This window comes from Citrus clementina, unplaced genomic scaffold (assembly GCF_000493195.1).
Source record: "Citrus clementina cultivar Clemenules unplaced genomic scaffold, Citrus_clementina_v1.0 scaffold_1, whole genome shotgun sequence".
Lineage (NCBI taxonomy): Eukaryota > Viridiplantae > Streptophyta > Magnoliopsida > Sapindales > Rutaceae > Citrus > Citrus x clementina.
Window position 1 is genome coordinate 20,805,160 of NW_006263303.1, and position 21,691 is coordinate 20,826,850.

The 21,691-nt window shown below is 34.9% G+C and overlaps 1 protein-coding gene across 1 annotated transcript; it reads left to right on the forward strand.

Moving 5' to 3' along the window:
• The first annotated feature begins 14,208 nt into the window (after positions 1-14,208).
• Positions 14,209-18,350, forward strand: LOC112095729 ((E)-beta-farnesene synthase-like). Its single transcript, XM_024177837.1, has 7 exons — positions 14,209-14,368; positions 14,510-14,768; positions 14,906-15,293; positions 15,979-16,200; positions 17,200-17,338; positions 17,423-17,674; positions 18,057-18,350. Exons 1-7 carry the CDS (start codon positions 14,240-14,242, stop codon positions 18,348-18,350), a joined length of 1,683 nt encoding a protein of 560 aa, XP_024033605.1. The 5' UTR covers positions 14,209-14,239.
• The last annotated feature ends 3,341 nt before the right edge of the window (positions 18,351-21,691 follow it).

Here is a 21,691-nt window from a genome sequence, read left to right on the forward strand (position 1 = left end):
AGTGTTTGGTGATGTTGCTATGGTCATAGTTTAGGAAATGTCAAAAGGCAAAGAGAAGGTAATTGAGATTGATGATGACGAGTTAGACTTCTTGCCTAGTCTGCTTGCCGATCCTGCCTTTGACCCCGGGATCCCCTTAGAAACTATTAGATCTAGTGTTGGGACTAGTGCTAGGAGGACGTCTCCCCAAATACCCTCCTCAACTAGCAATAACGGCGATGGGGGATCTTCTGGTTCGGAAGACACCTTGAGTGAGGACCAAAGGGAAGATTCTGGTGAAATGTCCTCACCAGGAACATCACAACCAGATAGGAAGAGTAAAATAGAAGGTAGGGCTCTGTCGAAATATTACGCTATTGACTTCATTACGTGTACGACCACAGTAGACGAGCTCGATAACCTCCGAGCTAGGTATGACATTCCTGATGATATACCCCTTAGGATCTCAAGAAAAAAGGATACTCCTAGCCGGCCTTCTAGGGGATACGTTACCATATTTATGGAAAGTTTTAAGCTTGGGATGAGGTGCCCCCTACTTAAGTTTGGACTACGTTACCCAAAATGAAAGTAAACGTCCTTTTTAAATTGGCGGGAGATTCCAACAGGTCGAGGAAGAACTATGCCATGACTAGCAAAGAAGTGTTCTTCAACACCCCAGCAGCCAAGCGAGCAAGAGTCAGGCAAGTTTCGATCATGTGGACATATGAGGATGAGGAAAGGACTCTATATCCACATGAGGATGCCTTAGTCATTAAAGTCACCGCTGCTAGCAAGAAGTTTGATTGGATTCTGGTAGACACAGGAAGTTCGGTCGATGTTTTGTTCAAGTCAACTCTGGAGGAGATGGGAATAGCAGACCTGAGGTTAGAACATACCAATACCTCTTTGAAGGAATTTGGAGGAGGAAAGCTGGTTCCTCTTGGCGTGGTCGAACTGCCCATCACAATTGGCAGCTCCCCGACATAAAAGACTATGATACTAGATTTTGTGGTGGTCGATGAAGAGGGTCCTTACCAGATGATCCTTGGTCGTACCTTTCTGAGGATGAGCAAAGCAGTACTTTCCAACCATTATCTAGTTCTCAAGTACCGGGTGAATGGGGTAGTTGGAGTGGTGCGAGCAGACCAGAGAATTGCCTGAAGCTGTTACTCTACAAAAGCAAAGGAAGCAATGCAGATTACATCCCTTGATACTTGAGTGGGAGTAAAAAATGGCAGACAAGAACCTGTAGAGGAGTTGGAGACAGTAAGCTTGGAACAAGATGATCCAGGAAAAACAATCCGAATCGGGTCGAGGCTTAAAGAAGAGCATAAGCGGGAGTTGGTGCAATGCTTGCGAGCTCATGCAGATGTGTTTGCTTGGACACATGAAGACATGTCGGGAATCGACCCTGAGGTCGCATGTCATAGGCTGACAATAAAGAAAGGTACTCAGGTAGTAAGGCAGAAAATGATGTGCTTCATTCAGGAGAGGTATGAGGCTATAAATGGCGAGGTGGAGAAGCTGTTGAAATCAGGGTTCATTCGGGAAGTTAACTACCCTGAGTGGATATTGAATGTGGTTTTAGTGAAAAAGGCTAATGGCAAGTAGAGGATGTGTGTAGATTTCACAGGCCTCAATAAGGCGTGCCCGAAAAATAGCTTTCCCTTACCCAAGATCGACTAGCTGGTTGACTCATTAACTGGACATGGCCTGCTCAGCTTCATGGATGCATTTTCGGGATACAACCAAATCCCAATGTTCGAGCAGGATGAGGAGAGCACAACATTTATTACTAACCAGGGTTTGTTTTGTTACAGGGTAATGTCATTCGGTCTTAAAAATGCGTGGGCCACGTACCAGAGGTTGGTGAACAAAATCTTTAAGCCACTGATTGAGAGATTGAACACAAGCCATAAGATTAGTAGCCGATTTTCCCAAGAAAGCGAAACTTATGTTTCTGACTTGAGTGTCGGAGGGTTTATGCTAGGAAAACACCCGGCGTGCTCTGACTTGTTTTTGTGTACGCAGGAATCTGTGGAGAAGAGGTCTTACAAAGAGGGATCCTGGTCGTGGTAGAACTAGTTGAGGAGAGATCCTGGTTGCGGACGAGCAGAAAACCAGAATCTCACATCAACAATTTCAATGGTGGCTTAACTTTCAAAGATGATTTAAGTACTTGCGTCATTGCTAAAATTTTGAATTTTCTTGACATTCTGATTTTTTTTATCACCAAAATTTGATCATGGAAGTGGTAGCTTCAATCTTGGGCTCAGCTGTAGCAGAAGCAGGCCATGTTCTCTGTGGCCCTTTCTGCTAAAAAATCAACAGCACCATTAAGATTCAATCAAATCTCCAAGCTTTAGAAAAGGAATTGAAGGTTCTAATTGGTCTCAGAGATGACATGATATGTCAACTTGCATTAGCTGAGAAAGATGGAAAGGTACCAACAACTCAAGTGAAAGCATGGGTAAGATCGGTTGATGAATTTATATTTGAAGTAGATTTAATGCAAGAAAGTGTGAGAGCCAAAGAGAAGAAACATAGTGGTTGTTTCCATAGTTGTTGTCCGCAGTATAGACACGGCAGCAAAGTGGCAAGAATGCTCAAGGAGGTGCAAGGACTTAAAAGTGAAGGAATTTTTCCCCCAGGCTTGGTGATCGCCAACCCCGAAGCAAAATCTGTTGAGCATATCCTTGGACCTTCAATAGAGCATCAAATTGATGTGTCTATTATCAAGTAATAGACATATATCCGAGAATAGTCTTCCTCCATTTCCAATTTAATCAAGATGTGTCTATTATCAAGTAAGAAATTCTAAGAATTTCCTTCCAGCCCAAAAAACAAAAAATTTCCGAATAACATTCATGGGAGGACGACCAAACGAGAACTTACCGATAAAAGCTAGTTTAAAAGGCCCAGCCATCTCTCGAATTTTCGCTGTAGAGAAATGGATAGCTGGTTCACCTCTGTGCAATTGAACTAGTTTCACAGAAATTAATGAAATAGCAGAACCAATCACAGTATCTAAAAAAGACTTTTGTGGTCTTGAAGTGGCACGATGACCGAGTTAAGACTAGAAGTATATGAAGGCTTGGGGTTGATGTTGGTGCTACGGTTTATGGGAGTTAGGTTGGTGGAATGGGTTTTGGTAGCCACACAAGTTAGGTCATTATGAGTGGCCGATGGTGGTTGCTGAGATGTCAATGTGGGTAATGTTGTGTCTGAGAGGTTCAAGGGTGGTAATAGTTGTCATGCTACAGCTTCACTGACGTCAAGAATGGCATTAGCAATGTGCAGGGTGTCACGTGACATAAGTTTATTGTTTTGATATGGGTGCGTGATGTAGTGGAAGCTTAAAGTTCAAAATATTCTGTTGATTCTAGAGAATGCCGGAATAAAAGAACAACTAAACTCACGTTGATTCAAAAGAATGTCGTGAATTTAGGGGTTAAGACTCATTGATTCCGCAGAATACCGAGAATTAACTGAACTCAAATACTCACAAAGAGATTTGAAAATTGAAAATATTATCGAAATCAAACATCTGCTTGTAAAAGCTACAAAAGACACTTATTTATACTAACTAATACTTATCCTAATATAATTAGAAAAGCTATTTTAATAAGACTTATATCTAAATTAGGAATATTACCCAAATAAACAATGCCTAAACAATAAGACCTTAAATAGGAAACCAAATTAAACTAGAATACAAATTAATTAAAATATTTCTAAATATTATATATTTAAATCTAATTAGGATTTTTTCAATTTCTTGCTTTGCATTATTCCCGCCAGGCTGGAGAAAATTTGTCCTCAAATTTTGTATGTTGTGGTCTTCAAGAACATCTTCATGTTCATAAGCATTAATTTTTAAAATAGAGCTTCGACATAGACGACAAACATTAAATTTTCCAACTTTTGTAATAATGTCCATCCAATCACTCCAATGGCGTAAGAATAATTTCTTCTATCAACAACTTCTCTAATAATGTCTTCTCGTATTGTTCGTGTCGAACTTCAACATAGTTGAGGAAAAACGATTATTTCTCATAATCCTCTAACTCTTGAAAAATATCAGAACTCTTTTTGTCTTTTTTTGCCAAATCAAGAGAACAATAAGAGATTGTATCAACAACTATCTCTCTTTCCTCCACAAGATCAAAAGATGGATGAACAATTACCTCTTCTCGTCCTACAATATCAAGATACTCATCAAATTTCGGCAATTGATCCAAATCAATGTCTTTGTGTTGAGGATTTGTTGTAGACACGAATGGCCAATTAATATTCTCCTTGGAAGGAATAATATTGTCGAGAGAAACAAAGTTACCATTTTCCTCATTATCCTCGTAACAAACATCATCATGAACAACTTCATTAAATCCATATGCCTGCTTTATGTGTAATGATTTTCTATCTTGAAGTTTCTCTAAATCTTTAGAAATCAAATGCAAAATCCTCAACATCTTAACTAAAACATCTCTCAAGATGAAATCTTCACGTCGATGTTGTGATTTCATGATATAATTTTTTTTCTTTTTTTCTTTTCTCTCTACTTTCTCTTTTTTTTTCTGGTGGTTGTTTGGGTTTTTTTGTGTGCTAAGATCAGAAAAAAGGCAATAATGGTATAAATGAAAGAATTGGGTCAAAATTGTGAATAAGTAAAAGTTTTAGATTTCCGGTGACGGTGGTTGGAAATCGAGTAAGGATGGGTGGATCTAAAAGATTTTGGGTTGGTGAGTATGATGGTGGTGGTGGTTTGTCCAAAAAGTTGGTGTTTTGGCCAAAATTTGGAGATAAAGGCGGCGATTTTGTTGTTGGCTTGATTTCCGGCGATCAGTGCGTCGATCGGTGGTGTTAACCGACTAGGAAGGTTGAGCTCGAGGAGAGGAGTTGATTGGTGGTGGTTGTGCTGGCCAAAACGAGGCAGAAATCGATGAATGACGGCACGGTTGGCACGGCTGTTTTGGTTTTTTTTCCGACGATCTGTGGCTAATTGACGGTGTCTGATGCTTGGGGTTTGATGGCCGGCTTGCTTTGTCTCCGATGATGGTGGCTAATCGTCTTAACGGCCAAGGAAAACCAATGACGGCAGGTGTGGAAAGGTGGCTAACGCGGCTGTCGTTTCTGCTGACTCTGATACCAAGCTGATGCAGCGGAAGCTTAAAGTTCAAATATTCCGTTAATTCCAGAGAATGCCGGAATAAAAGAACAACTAAATTCACGTTGATTCAAAAGAATGCCGTGAATTTAGGGGTTAAGACTCGTTGATTCCGTAGAATACTAAGAATTAACTGAACTCAAATACTCACAAAGAGATTTGAAAATTGAAAATATTATTGAAATTCAAACATATGCTTGTAAAAGTTACAAAAGACACTTATTTATACTAACTAAAATTTATCCTAATATAATTAGAAAACTTATTTTAATAAAATTTATAACTAAATTAGGAATATTACCCAAATAAGCAATGACTAAACAATAAGACCCTAAATAAGAAACCAAATTAAATTAGAATTCAAATTAATTAAAATATTCTTAAATATTATACATTTAAATCTAATTAGAATTTCTTCAATTTCTTGCTTTGCATCAGTGCGGTTGTGTTGGGTGTAGTCGATCAGGAGGTTGAACGCCGTCAGCCACTGGTGGATCATCACCCCCGGTGACTACTAAAGCCATGGGTGGTTTGTAGTGCTCTTGGGGCCTCAAAGTGCAAAATTATGAATTTGCCCTTATCGGTCAAAGGCGGCCGGTAGTCAAGCTCAATGGCCGGCAAGCTCACGTTAGATCCTTCAGGTCACGCTGATTCCAATGATGATGGCGGTGAGCTTTCTTGCGCGGTTGTGGCCTCTGATCGAGCTCCTGAACCCGTGAGTCTCCAACAGTTGGTCGGCAACGAGAACGGCCAATTTTGTACGTAAGGTTGACCGAAAAATGAAGAGAGAATCTTGAAGAACCAAACCCAGATGGTAGCGTGGCCGGAAACTAACGAAATCAGGCGAAAATGAAGCAGCGTTTGCCGTGGTTTCGTGAGCTCGATCAACCGTCCTCTGGTTGTTTTACAGCGGCGTTTACGCCCCGGAAACGACCGGCATAGTTCCAGCTTCCGATCGGTACCTCCCTTGGCCGATGAGGTGGTCGGAGAAGGGAGTCTGTCCGGGTCAGGTCGTTGTTGTCCGGGTTCGGTTTAATCTAATAAGTTTTCTATAAATGGAAAGCAGAGCATACCGATAGTATGTAACTCACAGCAGTTGATCAGCTCAATATACTTGCAGACGCAGCAGAGTTAGTTAGTTAGTTAGTTTAAAGAATATTTCAAGCTCAGCTCACGTGCGCAGTATGAATTAACAAAGAGCAATTGTTTCTATATAAATATGTAATCTGTATTCATTTCTAAGAATTAATGAGAACATTCTACAAGTTTCCATTTTGTTTCTTCTCTTAATTTTCTCACATTTTCTCTTTTGCCAAACACTATTGATCAAGTTTATTTCATAACAAATCTAATAGGCTTGGTACCTAAAGAAGCAGCTACTGCTCGGATGATTTTAATTTGTTGAAAAGAATCTGTAAAGCAAATTTATACCTTCACATACTCCCTACTTCACGAATGAGTACGACGGCGTTGAAACGTCTAATAAATGTTATTGTTCATAAATAACAGGAAACTAAGGCAACCTTGGCTGGTTGCGGTGACAGATTATACCACGAAGTCATCTCCAACAATACCTAGCTTCTCATCTAGGGGACCTAAAAAGATTGACGCAGTTATCCTCAAGGTTGACTGGATGCATTAGTTAAATGATCAGTATATCATATTCAAAATATATTAATCATTTTCATATAACTTTCATATTCATTTCAGTCTAATGTCACTGCACCTAGAGCGGATATCCCGAATAGCAAGATAATAAATTTGAACTTAACAAATTAATCATGGAGCCTCCTTTGAATGCGGTGGCCGGCACCTCCGTGGCATATGTCGTCATGTATTTGGTATTGTTGGCCTTCTCAAAGTCACTATACTGAGTAATCCGGTCTGCAGTCATGATACCACGGGTATGAAATTACTCTTTTCAACATAAATCAATGTGACCCTACTTGTATTGGACTATGCACATATCCATTTCTTTTGCAGCTGAAGCAACTGATACAACAAAAACAAGGCAGTCGTCGTTTGCTTATGGTGCAGGACATGCGAATCCATAACATTCAGTGCTGGCACTGCGTTTGTACCTTAGCATGTTAGCATGATACATACAGTGGGGCGCAAGAATAATGTTAGCATGAAGCAGTGGTGCGCCAGAATAATCACGACATGCCATTTGTCAGTTTCTAATGTGTCCCTCTGTGGGACCATCCATACAATCCACTACATTTAAAAAAAAAAAAGAATATGTGGGTCTTTTTAAGGGATCTACTAATCCTGCTAAATTGGGTGCTGAATGGATCCCATCATCCCGAAGAAGGTAAATATGTTTACTTAATTCAGTCTTTTTTTTTTTCGAAGAAATGAAAAAAAAAAAAAAGTTATGATTTAACCTTTTTGGTGCCCAGTTCGGTGTCCCCTTTCAGGGTGTATATAACTACTCTTAGGTTGGATTGAAGAAATGTGAGAAAATGAGAGGAGAGAAAAGTAGAGGAAAGAAAGAAAAGGAGAAGATAAGAGAGTAAAATATTTTTCTAATATTTGGTTGATTACAAAATTATACAAAGAAAGGAAATTTTCAATTTTTTATTCAGACAATTTTAGCCTTAAGTGTTAAACTTTCAATATTTATCATAAATATAATTCAAAAAATTAAAAAGTAAATTTATTTAATATATTTACATAAATAAATAATAAAAAATATTTTAAATAACATACTTTTATTTAGAATTTAATTTAATTTAAAAAAATTTATTAACATAATATTATTTTATTATTAATTTAAGTAATTGTAATGAATTTAATTTGTTTCTAAATAAATCATAATACAATATAAATAATTTCTTAATCAATATATATTATAATTTTGGAATTTCATTTAAAAACAAAAACAAAAAAAAGAAACAAATCCACTGGCTACCGTCTACGAAGTCACCACCAGCAGATGCCACACCATCAAATGAAAGCTCGTGAATGATATGAAAATGATCAGAGATTGACAATCTCAATAATGGATCAACTCATTTAACTGAAAATTTTGATTCTTTTTTCGGGATCTGTGGAGGTTAAAAAGTTTCTAAACATTTTTAACCAGATTTGAACAACATATATCTGGTTTTTGATCTCAACGATAATGTAGTAATGTTGATAATTAGCTAGCGAGTCGAATGGCAGTGGCAGTGAGATAGTACACGTAAATGACAACAGCGACGATGGCGGTGGTCTAACGATCCGATGACTATTAAATTAATATTTCTATATTCTTAGATGAATTAATTAAATAAACTTATTTTTAAAATATTACTCAAATTTAATTAATATAAAATTATCTATAACATTAAATTGATAAAATAAAATTATAAATAATAATTATTTGATTACATTAAATAAGTTAAAAAGTTGAACGGGTATTTTTGGAAGCTTTGATTTCCAACACAGGGGGATTTCAAATTCTTCACTTCTTAGCATAGAATTCAAATTCTAGATTATAATGGATATTAAGTTCTAATAGAAATTAAAATTCTTACATATTATGTCAAACCAAACAACGGAAATAAAAAAAGAATTCAAATCATTTTCCTCTCCTCCATCCTCTCCTTCTAAACAAGCACAACCTTAATTTAATTCTGGTTGGACTTTTTTCTTTAGTTTAGACATCATGTTCCTCCTTAAAGCATCTAAAAAAGCCTCTACAAATTTTACTCTTTAAATATCTATTTACTTGTCTATGTGACAAATAGAAGAGTGAAAAAAATATGATATTCTCCAAAACATTAATATTATTTTAATTAAATAATTATTTTTTTAAAGGAAAAGTCAATAGCAATTAACGCACTGCTCTTTCTTTTTCCAATGAAAAGTAATAAAATACAATAACAGAGCCCCTATTGAATAAAAAATATATATATATTGAAGAGGGAGAAATCAACTCTCAAAATTTGAAGAGAGAGAATCATTTTTTATTTGAAAAATCTTAATTGGGGTGTCTTTTGGAGTCTTAAATATTGATGTCACTCTTCAAATAAGTAATAAAATCTTATTTGAAGAGCCTTTTAGTGATGCTCTTATTATAATTTCCTTTTATTATCTTCTCAAAAATAAAAATAATAACGACATTATAATTTTTTCAATATACTCTTTGTAAATTGTATGATTGTAAGGAAGAAAGTTACTAGGAAACGAAATCAAATTGTACATTATTCGAAAGACTACATAGTTTCATTATGTTTGTTAATCAAAACAACATGTATCTTTTCATAACTCTCTTTTTAGAGGATTAATTGTCTTTAGTTGGTGAAGTAAGTGCACTTTTATATTTCTCATGCTTATAGAGAGGTTAATGGTGATGCTGATTGTATACCTAATCTTGGATTGTCTTGTGTTTCTTAAAATACTCTTAAATTGACACACATCATTATTTTTCATAAACAGAATTATAAGGAATAGGAATTAAAAACAGATCACCTTTCCTTCTGACAGTAACACCGAAAGCCTCAGTCGTAGAAGATTTTCCATCATGGAGTTTCCAATCGAAGTGGTAGAGCATTTGAGACTATAAACATTAGCCATATGGAAAGATAAACCTGAGCACATCCTCCTTCCAGCTCCAAATAGGATTCAATTCAAAATGATTTCACTTGTAGCCATGACCCTGGAATCATATCCCCGAATTTTGCAAGCCTCGCTACACTCTCGTGTAAAAGCAATGTAGCAGGAGGATATAATCTAGAGTTTATATCCTATAACAGATGGGATTTTTCTGCCATCATGGCTACATGAGCAAGTCGTGTACGTGTTTTGTTTTTTTTTTTTTTTGGTTTGGTCTCTCTTGCCCAGCATGATTTGAGAACATCTTATTCTATTTTATTAAAGTAATAGATAAATTAAATGAATAAAGATACATACACCTTCAAGGTTTGGAGAAACGATCATAAAGTAATAGATAAATTAAATGAATAAAGATACATACACCTTCAAGGTTTGGAGAAACGATCATAAAGTAATAGATAAATTAAATGAATACAGATACATACACCTTCAAGGTTTGGAGAAACGATCATAAAGACTCTTAAGTTTTTAATAAGAGACACTAATACAATTTTTTTTATTGTAATACTCTTTAATTCTACGAACTCAAAAAAAAATGACCTCAAAATTTTCTAATAAATATACATTTTAGAATAATTTTAATATTTTAAAATTTTTAAAATTTTTAAAATAATTTACAATATATTATATCTATTTTATTATAATAAAGCAATTTTAATAATAAATAGAAACATGATATTAAAGAAAATAAATTTAAAATTAAAATTATTTTGAATATTACGGAAAAATAATTTTAATATTATTAATAGGGAGATATTTTGTTAACTATAAAGTCTATTTAACTCAAAGATTTATTTAAAATTTTTATAATAAATACAATTATATTATTAAAATAAATATAATTATTTAAAATTTTAATTTTTAAATGTTAAAAATAATTTAATATTATTAGTTTACTAGATAGATTATATTATTTATATTAAATTTGTATAAATTAAAAACTTTAAAGTCAATTTTCTAATTACTATATTGGAAGGGTATTATCATCAAAGAAAAGATGTTAGTGTACCTTTTTGAAAATTGGGGGGTCTTTGTGACCATTTTCCCAATTATTGTGGGTGTGAGTGTATTTTTTTTCTAAATTAAAAGATTAAAAAATATAAAGTAAAAGATCATTTCATATTTTATTAAAGTAATAGATTAAAAGATAAAAAATATAAATTTTAATAAAGTAAATGACAAAATACACTACATTGAAGTGTATTTTTATCATTTTTAGTTTGTCTTTTATTTTATTAAAATAAGAGATTTTCTTATTATAAATTACTATATACATAGAGTGAGCTACAAGTTAAAAGATATAGGACCAAGCACACTGCATTAAAATTTATATTTTTTTAAACTTATTTCTGACTATGATATAATCACATTTTCTAATTAAAAAAATTATTCCACGCACATATATAAATATTTAATCATTATTTTTGGATGCGCAAGTACACAAATTTTTAAAATGAGTACAAATTTTCACAAATATCTCTTAGATAATGTGAAAACTATGCCCACAACAATTTTTCTTAATTTTCAAAGGTAGTTGGTTAGAATGAAGAGGCTGCTCGACTTGGTACTTTGGTAGAACCGTTGTAAAGTTTATGCCGCCTATTATTTACGAGCTTTGATCTTTCTAAAATTATCCTCCCCATTGATTCAGTTCAAATTAATTAATTAAGTTCTATTTGATTTCTCTGTAAGGAAGCTGTCTATTCTAATTCCATTCGAAGAAACTATTCGTCACATTGCAGTTTTCAATCCTACTGGTGGAAAACCATTTGCTAAAATCTGCTTAATCGTAGTCCCTGAACTTGAAGGCAACTCATTACTCTTTTGATATTAAACTTATAAAAAAAATAGAGCATAAGAATAATAGAGCATTATGAAAACTGTAAAATAATAAATTATAAACGTTAAAAGCTACTGGGAGAAAATTAAATCAAATTGAATGGTAAATACCGACAGAATAGTAGATCCGACACAAATAATTGAATATCAAATTGAATGATCGAAAACAAAAGTAATAAGATAAAACGCTGATATAAGGAGAGAGATTGAAGTGATAAGACAGGTGTTTCAATTTCAGTATCATACATACGTAAACGTGAGAGGGAGATATTCACTGCAGCTTACGTTCAATGCGCTACCTCATACAGACGGAGCCCACCCATTTTAAGGAGCATTGGCCACTATTTACAAGGTTTTGGTCCCACTTTTTTTGCCTATACAGTAATTAGTTTTTGGAGTTTTTCACTAGCTATAATCATGTTTTTTTTTTATATAAAAAGGGCAATAAAAAAAAAAATCATGTTTTGTAGAACAGAATTTGCATGTGTCAGCATGTTTAATAAGTTCATACGTCATTTCAGTCACTTCAGTAGTGTTTTATTACGTGATTCATTATATTGTAAGGTCACACGTCAGTTTCGTCACTAATTTCTCTCCTTTTTTATGCTAAACTTAATTCAGTGAGTACGACTTTTGTTTTATTTTCGGACCCACTATTCTACAAATGACAAACCATCGGTGGACCAACCTGCTACCGGTCTCACACAAGTCCTCCTTATACAGCAACAAACTTTTTCTTTGGTTGCTGGAGGATCTCAAGATCATGTATACTCAAAACTTTTTCTTTCTTATTCCTTTTTCATTAATTTTCTGCACAAAGCACAATTAATTGGATATATGTTCAAAATAATTCTTCCATATTCCATCTTTTTCGTCGAGCCAGCATCTTCAACATTTTTCTTCTTCGTCGCCTTATACACTTTAAAGCTAATGACCACATAAATTAACATATTAACAAAATTAAAAATAACAAAAAAGGATTAATAGAAACATCTTAATATATTTTTGGAACTTGCCCACAAATCTTTTATGATCTCTAAGTACAATATAAATTCAATTCGGCACCGAATAAAAGAGATGAAGTTAAGGTTAGCACAAATAATTGTATGATTAATGGATGTGTTAGATGGGTGTCCAAAGTTGTTATAGTTTAAACTATTTTTCTAAATTATTCTTAGTATTAAATTATATGAAGGTTATTTTAGTATCCTAATTTTTTAGTCAATATGGTGTTCAAAGTACATTTTAAAGTACAAATGATCTCACTCGTAAATAAAATACACCAAAGTTTAATAGTAAACTAACCAACGGAACTCCTTAATTAAGTTATTTGGCAACTCTTCTCTCCCTTATTCATTAGGGGAAGGATTCAAATCTTCCAATCTCCCAAAATTATAAAAGTACAATTAAAAAAAATAGTAAAATGATTATTTTTATTAAAAAAAAATTGCTTGTTATTGTTGATAGCTACTGCCACTCCTTATCATCGGCAGACCCACGAAGGGAACACTAGCGATTAGAAATATAATATATTACTATTATTAATTGATAAAAGCTAAAAATGTGGTTCACATATTATTTTTCTAAGATCCCTGGTGGTCCAAGTATTTTAAGGATTAGAATCATGAAATTTATTAAATGCACTTATAATGATGTTAATTTATTTGAAATAGAATTTTTGAAAAATTGGTTAATAGAAGAAATTCTGATAAAAATCATATTCCCTTAAAATATCAGTGGAACTCTTAAGTAAAATATTTTAAGTGAGCCCCCAATGATCTTTTTTTTAAAAAAAAAAATTCATCTTCAAAATGAATTAGAGAATTTATTTGAGATAAGTCCTGCAGAAAGCAAATTTTTATTTTTGTGATATCATTGGAGTTACTAGAAAAAGCCCCCAATAAAATGTTTGGATCATTTAGTAACCAGAAATAGACTTTGGCTTTAAGAATAATATATATTTATTTAGTTAAAATAATTGAAATATTTTGCTTGGTAGGGGTAATTAAAATAAATGTAAGTTAAATAATTATGGCCTTCTTGGAATATTATTATTGTGAAATTAAAAGATAGATAGGTTTTCAAAATAATTTACGGTCGTTACGCTGAGTAGTTAGTTAATGTACGCACAATATCACACTGTGCAAGTTGCATAAGAAAGCTGAAAATGATATGTATCCCATCATCAATGAACCCCACCTCAATCTTATCAAGATAAATTTTTGTGGCCAGTTTGTGATTAAAATAAAATTTAAAACAACTTTATTACTATTTCAACTTTTATATATTTATTTTTTATAGAGTTAGAGATAGGATTAGAGTGAACTCTCTATCATTACCTAAAAAAAAATCCTAAATTTAAAAATTTATGTAAAATGATCGCAGCTTCTTAATATGTTGAGATAACGGTCCAAGAGTATTTTATCATATGATTTAATAATGGATCCCGCAATCAGATCCATTGATTTTTTTAATATTAAGTTTAATGATCCCAACGTAGGATCACTACTGAGCACATGACAAAGTACCAACGAAAGTGTTCCACTGCCTCATCGTTTCTCTATAAATATAGAGCATTTGTGTCATGAGGTTTTTGCAACTCCTACTCTTAAAAACAAACTATAAAGTTGTATTTGGTTTGTCTGAAACGGAATGAAAGATATGTCTATTCCACTTCTAGCAGCAGTTTCCAGTTCAACTGAAGAAACTGTTCGTCCCATTGCAGATTTTCATCCTACTTTATGGGGAAACCATTTCCTGAAATCCGCTGCCGATGTCGAGGTAATTAAACCATTGCAATATCAAAATATCTCATTAATTATCAGAGAAGTGAGCCCAATCGATCTACAATCATATGTCATATATAATCGTTTGTTAGACACACGTAATGCATTAATATTAAGTAATTTCTTGCGTTTGCAGACAATTGACGCTGCAACTCAAGAACAGCACGCAGCACTGAAGCAGGAGCTCAGGAGGATGATAACCACTACTGCCAATAAGCTTGCCCATAAACTACACATGATTGATTCAGTACAACGATTAGGTGTCGCTTATCATTTTGAAAAACAGATTGAAGATGAATTGGGAAAGTTATCTCATGATCTAGACAGTGATGATCTATACGTTGTTTCTCTTCGTTTTCGACTTTTTAGACAGCAAGGAGTTAAGATTTCATGTGGTATGTCATAGTTTTTCATTTTGTTAATTAAATTATTTATGTTAATTACAAGATTATTGCTAATTATCAAATTAAATTCAAGCATGCACACTAATCAAGACTAGCTCGCCTTTAATTCTTTTGAATATGGTCATCAGATGTGTTTGAGAAGTTCAAAGACGATGAAGGTAAATTCAAGGAATCATTGATCAACGATATACGAGGCATGTTGAGTTTGTACGAGGCAGCATACCTAGCAATTCGGGGAGAAGATATTTTAGATGAAGCCATTGTTTTCACTACCACTCACCTTAAGTCAGTAATATCTATATCTGATCATTCTCATGTAAACTCTAATCTTGCTGAACAAATACGTCATTCTCTGCAAATTCCTCTCCGTAAAGCAGCAGCAAGGTTAGAGGCAAGGTATTTTTTGGATATCTATTCAAGAGATGATTTGCATGATGAAACTTTGCTCAAGTTTGCAAAGTTAGACTTTAATATATTACAAGCAGCACACCAGAAGGAAGCAAGTATCATGACCAGGTAACTTCAGATATATATTCTTTCAACGTGGAAAAGCCTATTATTGGTGTTGTTTTGAAATGGGAGATTGTCACTTTCCCTAAAAAGAGAAATCATATTTACCACAGTTGCCCCCCTGTATAATCAAAGACTCAACGCAAAATATCTTACAATAGTTAATTATTTATTTATTAACACCCAAACCAAGATCTTTAGTCTGCAGTAAAATTTTTATGTATTCTAGATTTGTCAACAGTGGTAGTGGTTGTAGTTTTTGTATATTATGTGCTTGTTGCTAATAATAATAATAATAATAGTAATAAAAAGTTATAGTGTTTGGAGGATAATGTGTATAATGAAAGAGTAATGATACAATTATAAAAAAAATTTAAGAATGGATGTGATATAAATTTATAAATTAGATGAAAATACAAAACAACAAAAATAAATCACGTAAATTTTTCTCTCTTTTTTTTTAATGAAACAAATTTTCCAAATATAATATGGAAGATTTACAACTTAAAATTTTTAACTTTTTTCACTTATCCCTCGAGTTTTCATATTTCCTTGCTACCTCCTTAAAAGATGAAACCAAATTGTGTTCTTGTTTGTATTTTTTATATACTACAGAAGTAACGATTGTTATAGTGACAACTTTATAATGTAGCAAAATATATATCTAATTAGATTTAAAATTGAATTTCAGGTGGTGGAACGATTTAGGCTTCCCTAAAAAGGTGCCATATGCAAGAGATAGAATAGTAGAGACATATATCTGGATGTTGCTGGGAGTGTCCTATGAGCCCAATTTGGCATTTGGTAGAATTTTTGCATCCAAAGTGGTGTGCATAATATCCATAATAGACGACACATTTGATGCTTACGGTACTTTTGAAGAGCTCACACTTTTTACTGAAGCAGTCACAACGTTATAAAACCATATACATCCCTGTATAGCAGTTGTTAAGTTGCGTTATCTGTAATCTATAGGTTACAATAACCTAAATAATGGGGACATCATGAGTGACTATTAGGGTTGCTGCATTTTATACATGATATAACTTAGCAAGACCCCATGCCTATATAATAAAAGATTATTATCGTTTCATTACTTCAAAAATTATAAAATATCAAATAAGTACAAGAAGTATTGTTCCCCCATCATTTTACTACTATAACTTTGTAAAACCTTTTATTTTACTACTTTTCTGTTAGAATCGTTAGCTGACTAAAAAAATATTAATTTTATCCCTTAAGATAAAACGCACAAAAGAGGTATCCGATAGTATACATAAAATTATGAATAATAGATTTAAACATGAATTGTTAAATAATAGTTTTAACTTTTAACCATATTTTTTTGAATAACCCTTGATTTATTGCGACCATAAAAGTAGTGAATTGACAATTCCCACTGGAAATTTTTGCCCAAAAAAACTCACAATCTATTCTAGAAGAAAAAAAAATTAAATATGGAAGTGTTGATTCTGTAAATAAGCTTTAAGTGTTTTTTTAAAGAATAAATTGTGTTTTTTTAAGAAAAATATCCAGGAGTATTTTGTTAATGACCATTTTTATGGTTAAGATAAATTTAGGGTTATTCATAAAGTCATGGTTAAAACCATTATTTTATAGTGAAAGGGCATGCCAATAATTTTTGTCTATTATTTGATACCCCTATTTGTGTATTTTATCGTAAAAGGAACTAATGATTTTAACGGAAAAGTAGTAAAATGATAGGAAATGATACTTCTTATAATCATTTGATATTTTACAACTCTTGAAGTAAACGATAATAACCCTATAATATAATTCTTTGATTGGATATTTGATTCATAATATACTTTTATTAGAAATAAATTAATTGTATTGCTTATATATTTTCTTTAGAACGTGCAAATATAACGGTTATATTTGATTTTTTCAGATGGGACATTGGCCTCATCGATACACTGCCAGAATACATGAAATTTATTTTCAAGGCACTCTTAGATATTTATAGAGAAGCTAAGGAAGAATTGGCAAAGGAAGGAAGATCGCACGGCATAGCATATGCAAAACAGATGGTAAGCAATTACTTTATTAATAATCAATTTCATGTTATATGATTTTGCAAGGTGATTATTATTAACTTGGGTTATGTTGCTCAGATGCAAGAATTAATTATATTGTACTTTACTCAAGCCAAGTGGTTATATAAAGGTTATGTTCCAAGCTTCGATGAATACAAATCAGTTGCATTAAGAAGTATCGGTTTACGTACGCTAGGGGTCGCTTCCTTCGTTGATTTGGGTGATTTTATTGCAACGAAGGACAATTTTGAATGCATTCTTAAAAACGCTAAGAGTGTTAAAGCGACAGAAACCATTGTCAGGCTCATGGATGACATAGCAGGTTATAAGGTAAATAATACTCTTCATTCTACATTATAATTCAATTTAATAAGACTATATTCACCACTAATCTCGAAGAGAAATATTGTAACGTATCTTAAGGCGTGTCACCATAGTATACAATTTCTTTATCTATTTTAAAGGTAGAGATGTGGGTGAAGCCCAAATCAATTTTTCTAACACCTAGCTTCTCCAGATTCAAACTTAGAAATTGTCAATAAAATAAAGATTGTTGAAAACCATTCGGCCTTTGCGGCTGCATTTCTTTTCAATTCTCTTTAACACATAACATAACATATATGCCCAAGGAAAAAAAAAATTTGCTAACTGATGAATTTTATTTTTTTTTTTGGGTTCCCTTATAACCAATTCATATGCATCCGTGATGTAGTTTGAGCAAAAGAGAGCACATATTCCCTCGGCAGTTCAGTGCTACAAGAATCAACATGGTGTCTCCGAGGAAGAGGCGGTTAAAGAGTTGTTGTTAGAAGTTGCTGACAGTTGGAAAGATATAAATGAGGAGCTTCTCAACCCAACGACTGTCCCGTTACCTATGCTTCAGCGGATTCTTTATTTCGCACGTTCAGGCCATTTGATGTATGACGATGGTCATGATCGCTTCACCCATTCGTTGATGATGAAACGCCAAGTTGCCTTGTTGCTGACGGAACCCCTTGCGATCTGAAGATTAACCTCAATGCTATTGATTTTCCATCGGGTATATTTGAGCAGTTGTAATAAATGAAGGTCGTGCTGGCTATTTAGCTAGCTACTCATGCCTAGCTAGAAAATGTGTCGCCAAATAACTGTGGTCCTTCTAGTTAAAAAATTAATAATAAAATATTTTTCTTCTAATTTCTTTATTATTTTATAAACATTTTCTTATAATAAATATATTGTAAAACTTATAAATAGTCATATTATTGGGACCGAAGAAATTTATTCTTATAAAAAACTTATAACTCAATAGAAGTATAATACAAAAATTATTATTTTTGTACTACTAAAAAAATATGTTTTTATCACACAAATTTTTTAACATATATCATTGTGTCATGAAAATATTATTAAAATATGACACTTTCCTAATGTATAATGTTTTTGTCATTATTTAGTGATAGATTTTTGACAGAAACATATACGCTATGAAATTATGATGGCTACATGTCATGTAATATTATTTTATTTTTTAAATAAATTTAATTACAAAAATACTACTCTTAAGTGACAACGTTTTAGATTTTGTTTTATTAAATATAATTTATTTTGAATTACTAACAACACGTGAAATAGTGCCATTTATTGATAATTTAAATTATTTGATTACTTTAATTACAAAATTGCCATTGTTAATATTTAAATTATTCTTAAAAATTAAAAATAACAAAAACGATGTCGTCTGGTTGCTGTAAATATATTAAACTAACAAATCAACACCTAGCAAATTTCCAGAAGTGATAAACGAATTGAACCTTAGTGTCACGGGATGAGTGTTTTGCGCAGCTAACCCGTGCGGCACTTAGACAACTTTGCCGAATGTTGCTAAGTAAGCCTAGAGCTTCTCGAACTAGAGAAGAGAGCAATTGAGCCAAAGAAGAAAACTTGTATTGCACAAAGAGAGAATACAATGCTTGGGTTGCTTACAATGCTTGTTGGATACAAATGCCTAATGCCATCCCATATTTATAGGGGAGGCTTGCCAAACTCTAGAGATTCTAGAGAATTCTACATGTGCTGGAATTGTATAAAGTATTCTAGAATATTTACATGTTCACATGTGCTAGAGTTGCCTAGAACCTTCCGGAATTGGGCCAAGCTAGCACTCTTGGCCTTGTGTTGGCTGTCTAGCCCGAAATTGTGGGCAATTGGGCTAGCGAATTGGGCGGTCCGCAACATCCTCCCCCACCTAAGCTCGCGGCGTCCTCGTCACGCTTTCATGCTTGAACCTTTGGATGTGCTCAGCGAATTGCCACAAATCATCTTCACGTTCCCAAGTGGCTTCACTCTCGGGGAGGTTTTTCCACTTCACCAAGTACTCGCTATGTGCTGGCATGCCCCTCCTCGAAACCGTGCGGTCCGCAATGATGTAGTCCACATCTTTGTCAACGGGGTGAAAATTGCAGTTGGCGCGTGCCTTGATTCTCCGCGACTTGGTTCTCCCATGTCTTCGTGATATGGCTTGAGAAGGCTCACATGGAAGACCGGATGGATCTTGAGTCTTGGCGGAAGTTGGAGTTGATACGAGACGTTGCCCACACGTCGAACAACTCGGAAGGGTCCCTCATAACGCCTCACTAACCCCTTGTGAACTTTCCGCAAAGTCTTGAATTGTTGGGGTAGGAGCTTGATCATGACTTGATCACATTCCTTGTACTCAACATGCCGTCTCCTTGTATTTGCCCATTTCTTTATTTTCCTCGCAGCTTTGTCGAGGTAGGCTCGCGTGATGTCCACTTCCTCATGCCATTCGCGGGCGAGCTTGTGTGCCGTGGGGCTTTTCCCTCCATAAGTCGAGGCTATGGCATTGGGGGGTCATGGGCTGGAATCCCATGATGATCTCGAACGGACTCTTGCCCGTAGCCTCGCTTCGCTGCAAGTTATAAGAAAATTAGGCGATGTCAAGTAGTTTCGCCCAATCCCGCTGATGAGCGCTCACATAATGCCTCAAGTACATCTCGAGGAGGCCATTGATGCGCTCGGTCTGCCCATCCGTTTGTGGGTGGAAGCTTGTCGAGAACTTGAGATCGGTCCCCAACATCTTGAAGAGCTCCGTCCAAAAACGCCCAGTGAACCGAGGGTCTCGGTCGCTCACAATGCTCTTCGGAACTCCCCAAAGCTTCACAATGTGCTTGACGAATAGGCGGGCTGCCTCATCCGCTCTGCAATCGATTGGTGCGGCAATGAATGTGGCGTACTTGCTGTATCGGTCGACAACGACCATGATGCTTCCACAACCTTCAAACTTAGGCAGCGATGTGATGAAGTCCATGGAGACACTTTGCCATGGCCTTATTGCTAGTGGTAGCAGCTCCAACAATCCCGCTGGGAGTTGATGATCCACCTTGTCTTGTTGGCACACAAGACAAGTTAGCAAATATGCCTCGATATCGTCCCTCATGTGCAGCCAAAAATACGAGGCTTGGACTAGTGCGGTGGTGCGCTCGATTCCTGGATGACCAGCCCACTTGGAGTCGTGGCACTCCTTGATAACTTCCTTCCGCAAGTTTCCCCACCTTGGCACGAACAGCCGATCTCCCTTGGTGAGGAGGATGCCTTCTTCTTGCCAAAAGCGCATTGTCTTTCCCTCGAGCACCTTCTCCAGCAAATCCTTTGCTAGCGGATCTTGTTGGAGGCCTTCCTTGATGCGTGAGACAAGGTCGGACTTTGGTTGGCTCATGCTAAGGGTTGCCAATTCCGCCTTGCGGCTTAGAGCGTCCACAACGACATTGGCTTTCCCCGGTTTGTACTCGAGCCGATATTCGAATTCCGTAAGAAAATCTTGCCACCGTGCTTGCTTCGGACTCAACTTCTTTTGAGTTTGGAAGTAGCTTGTCGCCACGTTGTCCGTCATGATCGTGAAATATGAGCCAAGCAAATAATGTCGCCACACTGTTAGACAATGGATGATGGCTGTCATCTCCTTTTCTTGCACCGTGTAACGGCGTTCCATGTCATTTAGCTTTTGACTCTCGAACGCTATGGGGTGGCCTTCTTGCATAAGGACTCTTCCTATGGCGAAATCTGAGGCATCCGTTTGCACTTCGAAGGGCTTTTGTGGTTCGGAAGGGTGAGGACTGGTTCCTCCGAAATTGCCTTCTTCAACTCCTCGAATGCGCGTTGGCACTCTTCGGACCAATGCCACGTTATGTTTTTCTTGAGCATATCCGTCAAGGGTGCCGCCTTAGCTGAATAGCCCTTGATGAAGTGACGGTAGTAATTCACTAACCTAAGGAACGAGCGAAGCTCGGGCACTTTCGAGGGAGGCTCCCAATCGAGGATGACCTTTACTTTGACATTCTCCATCAT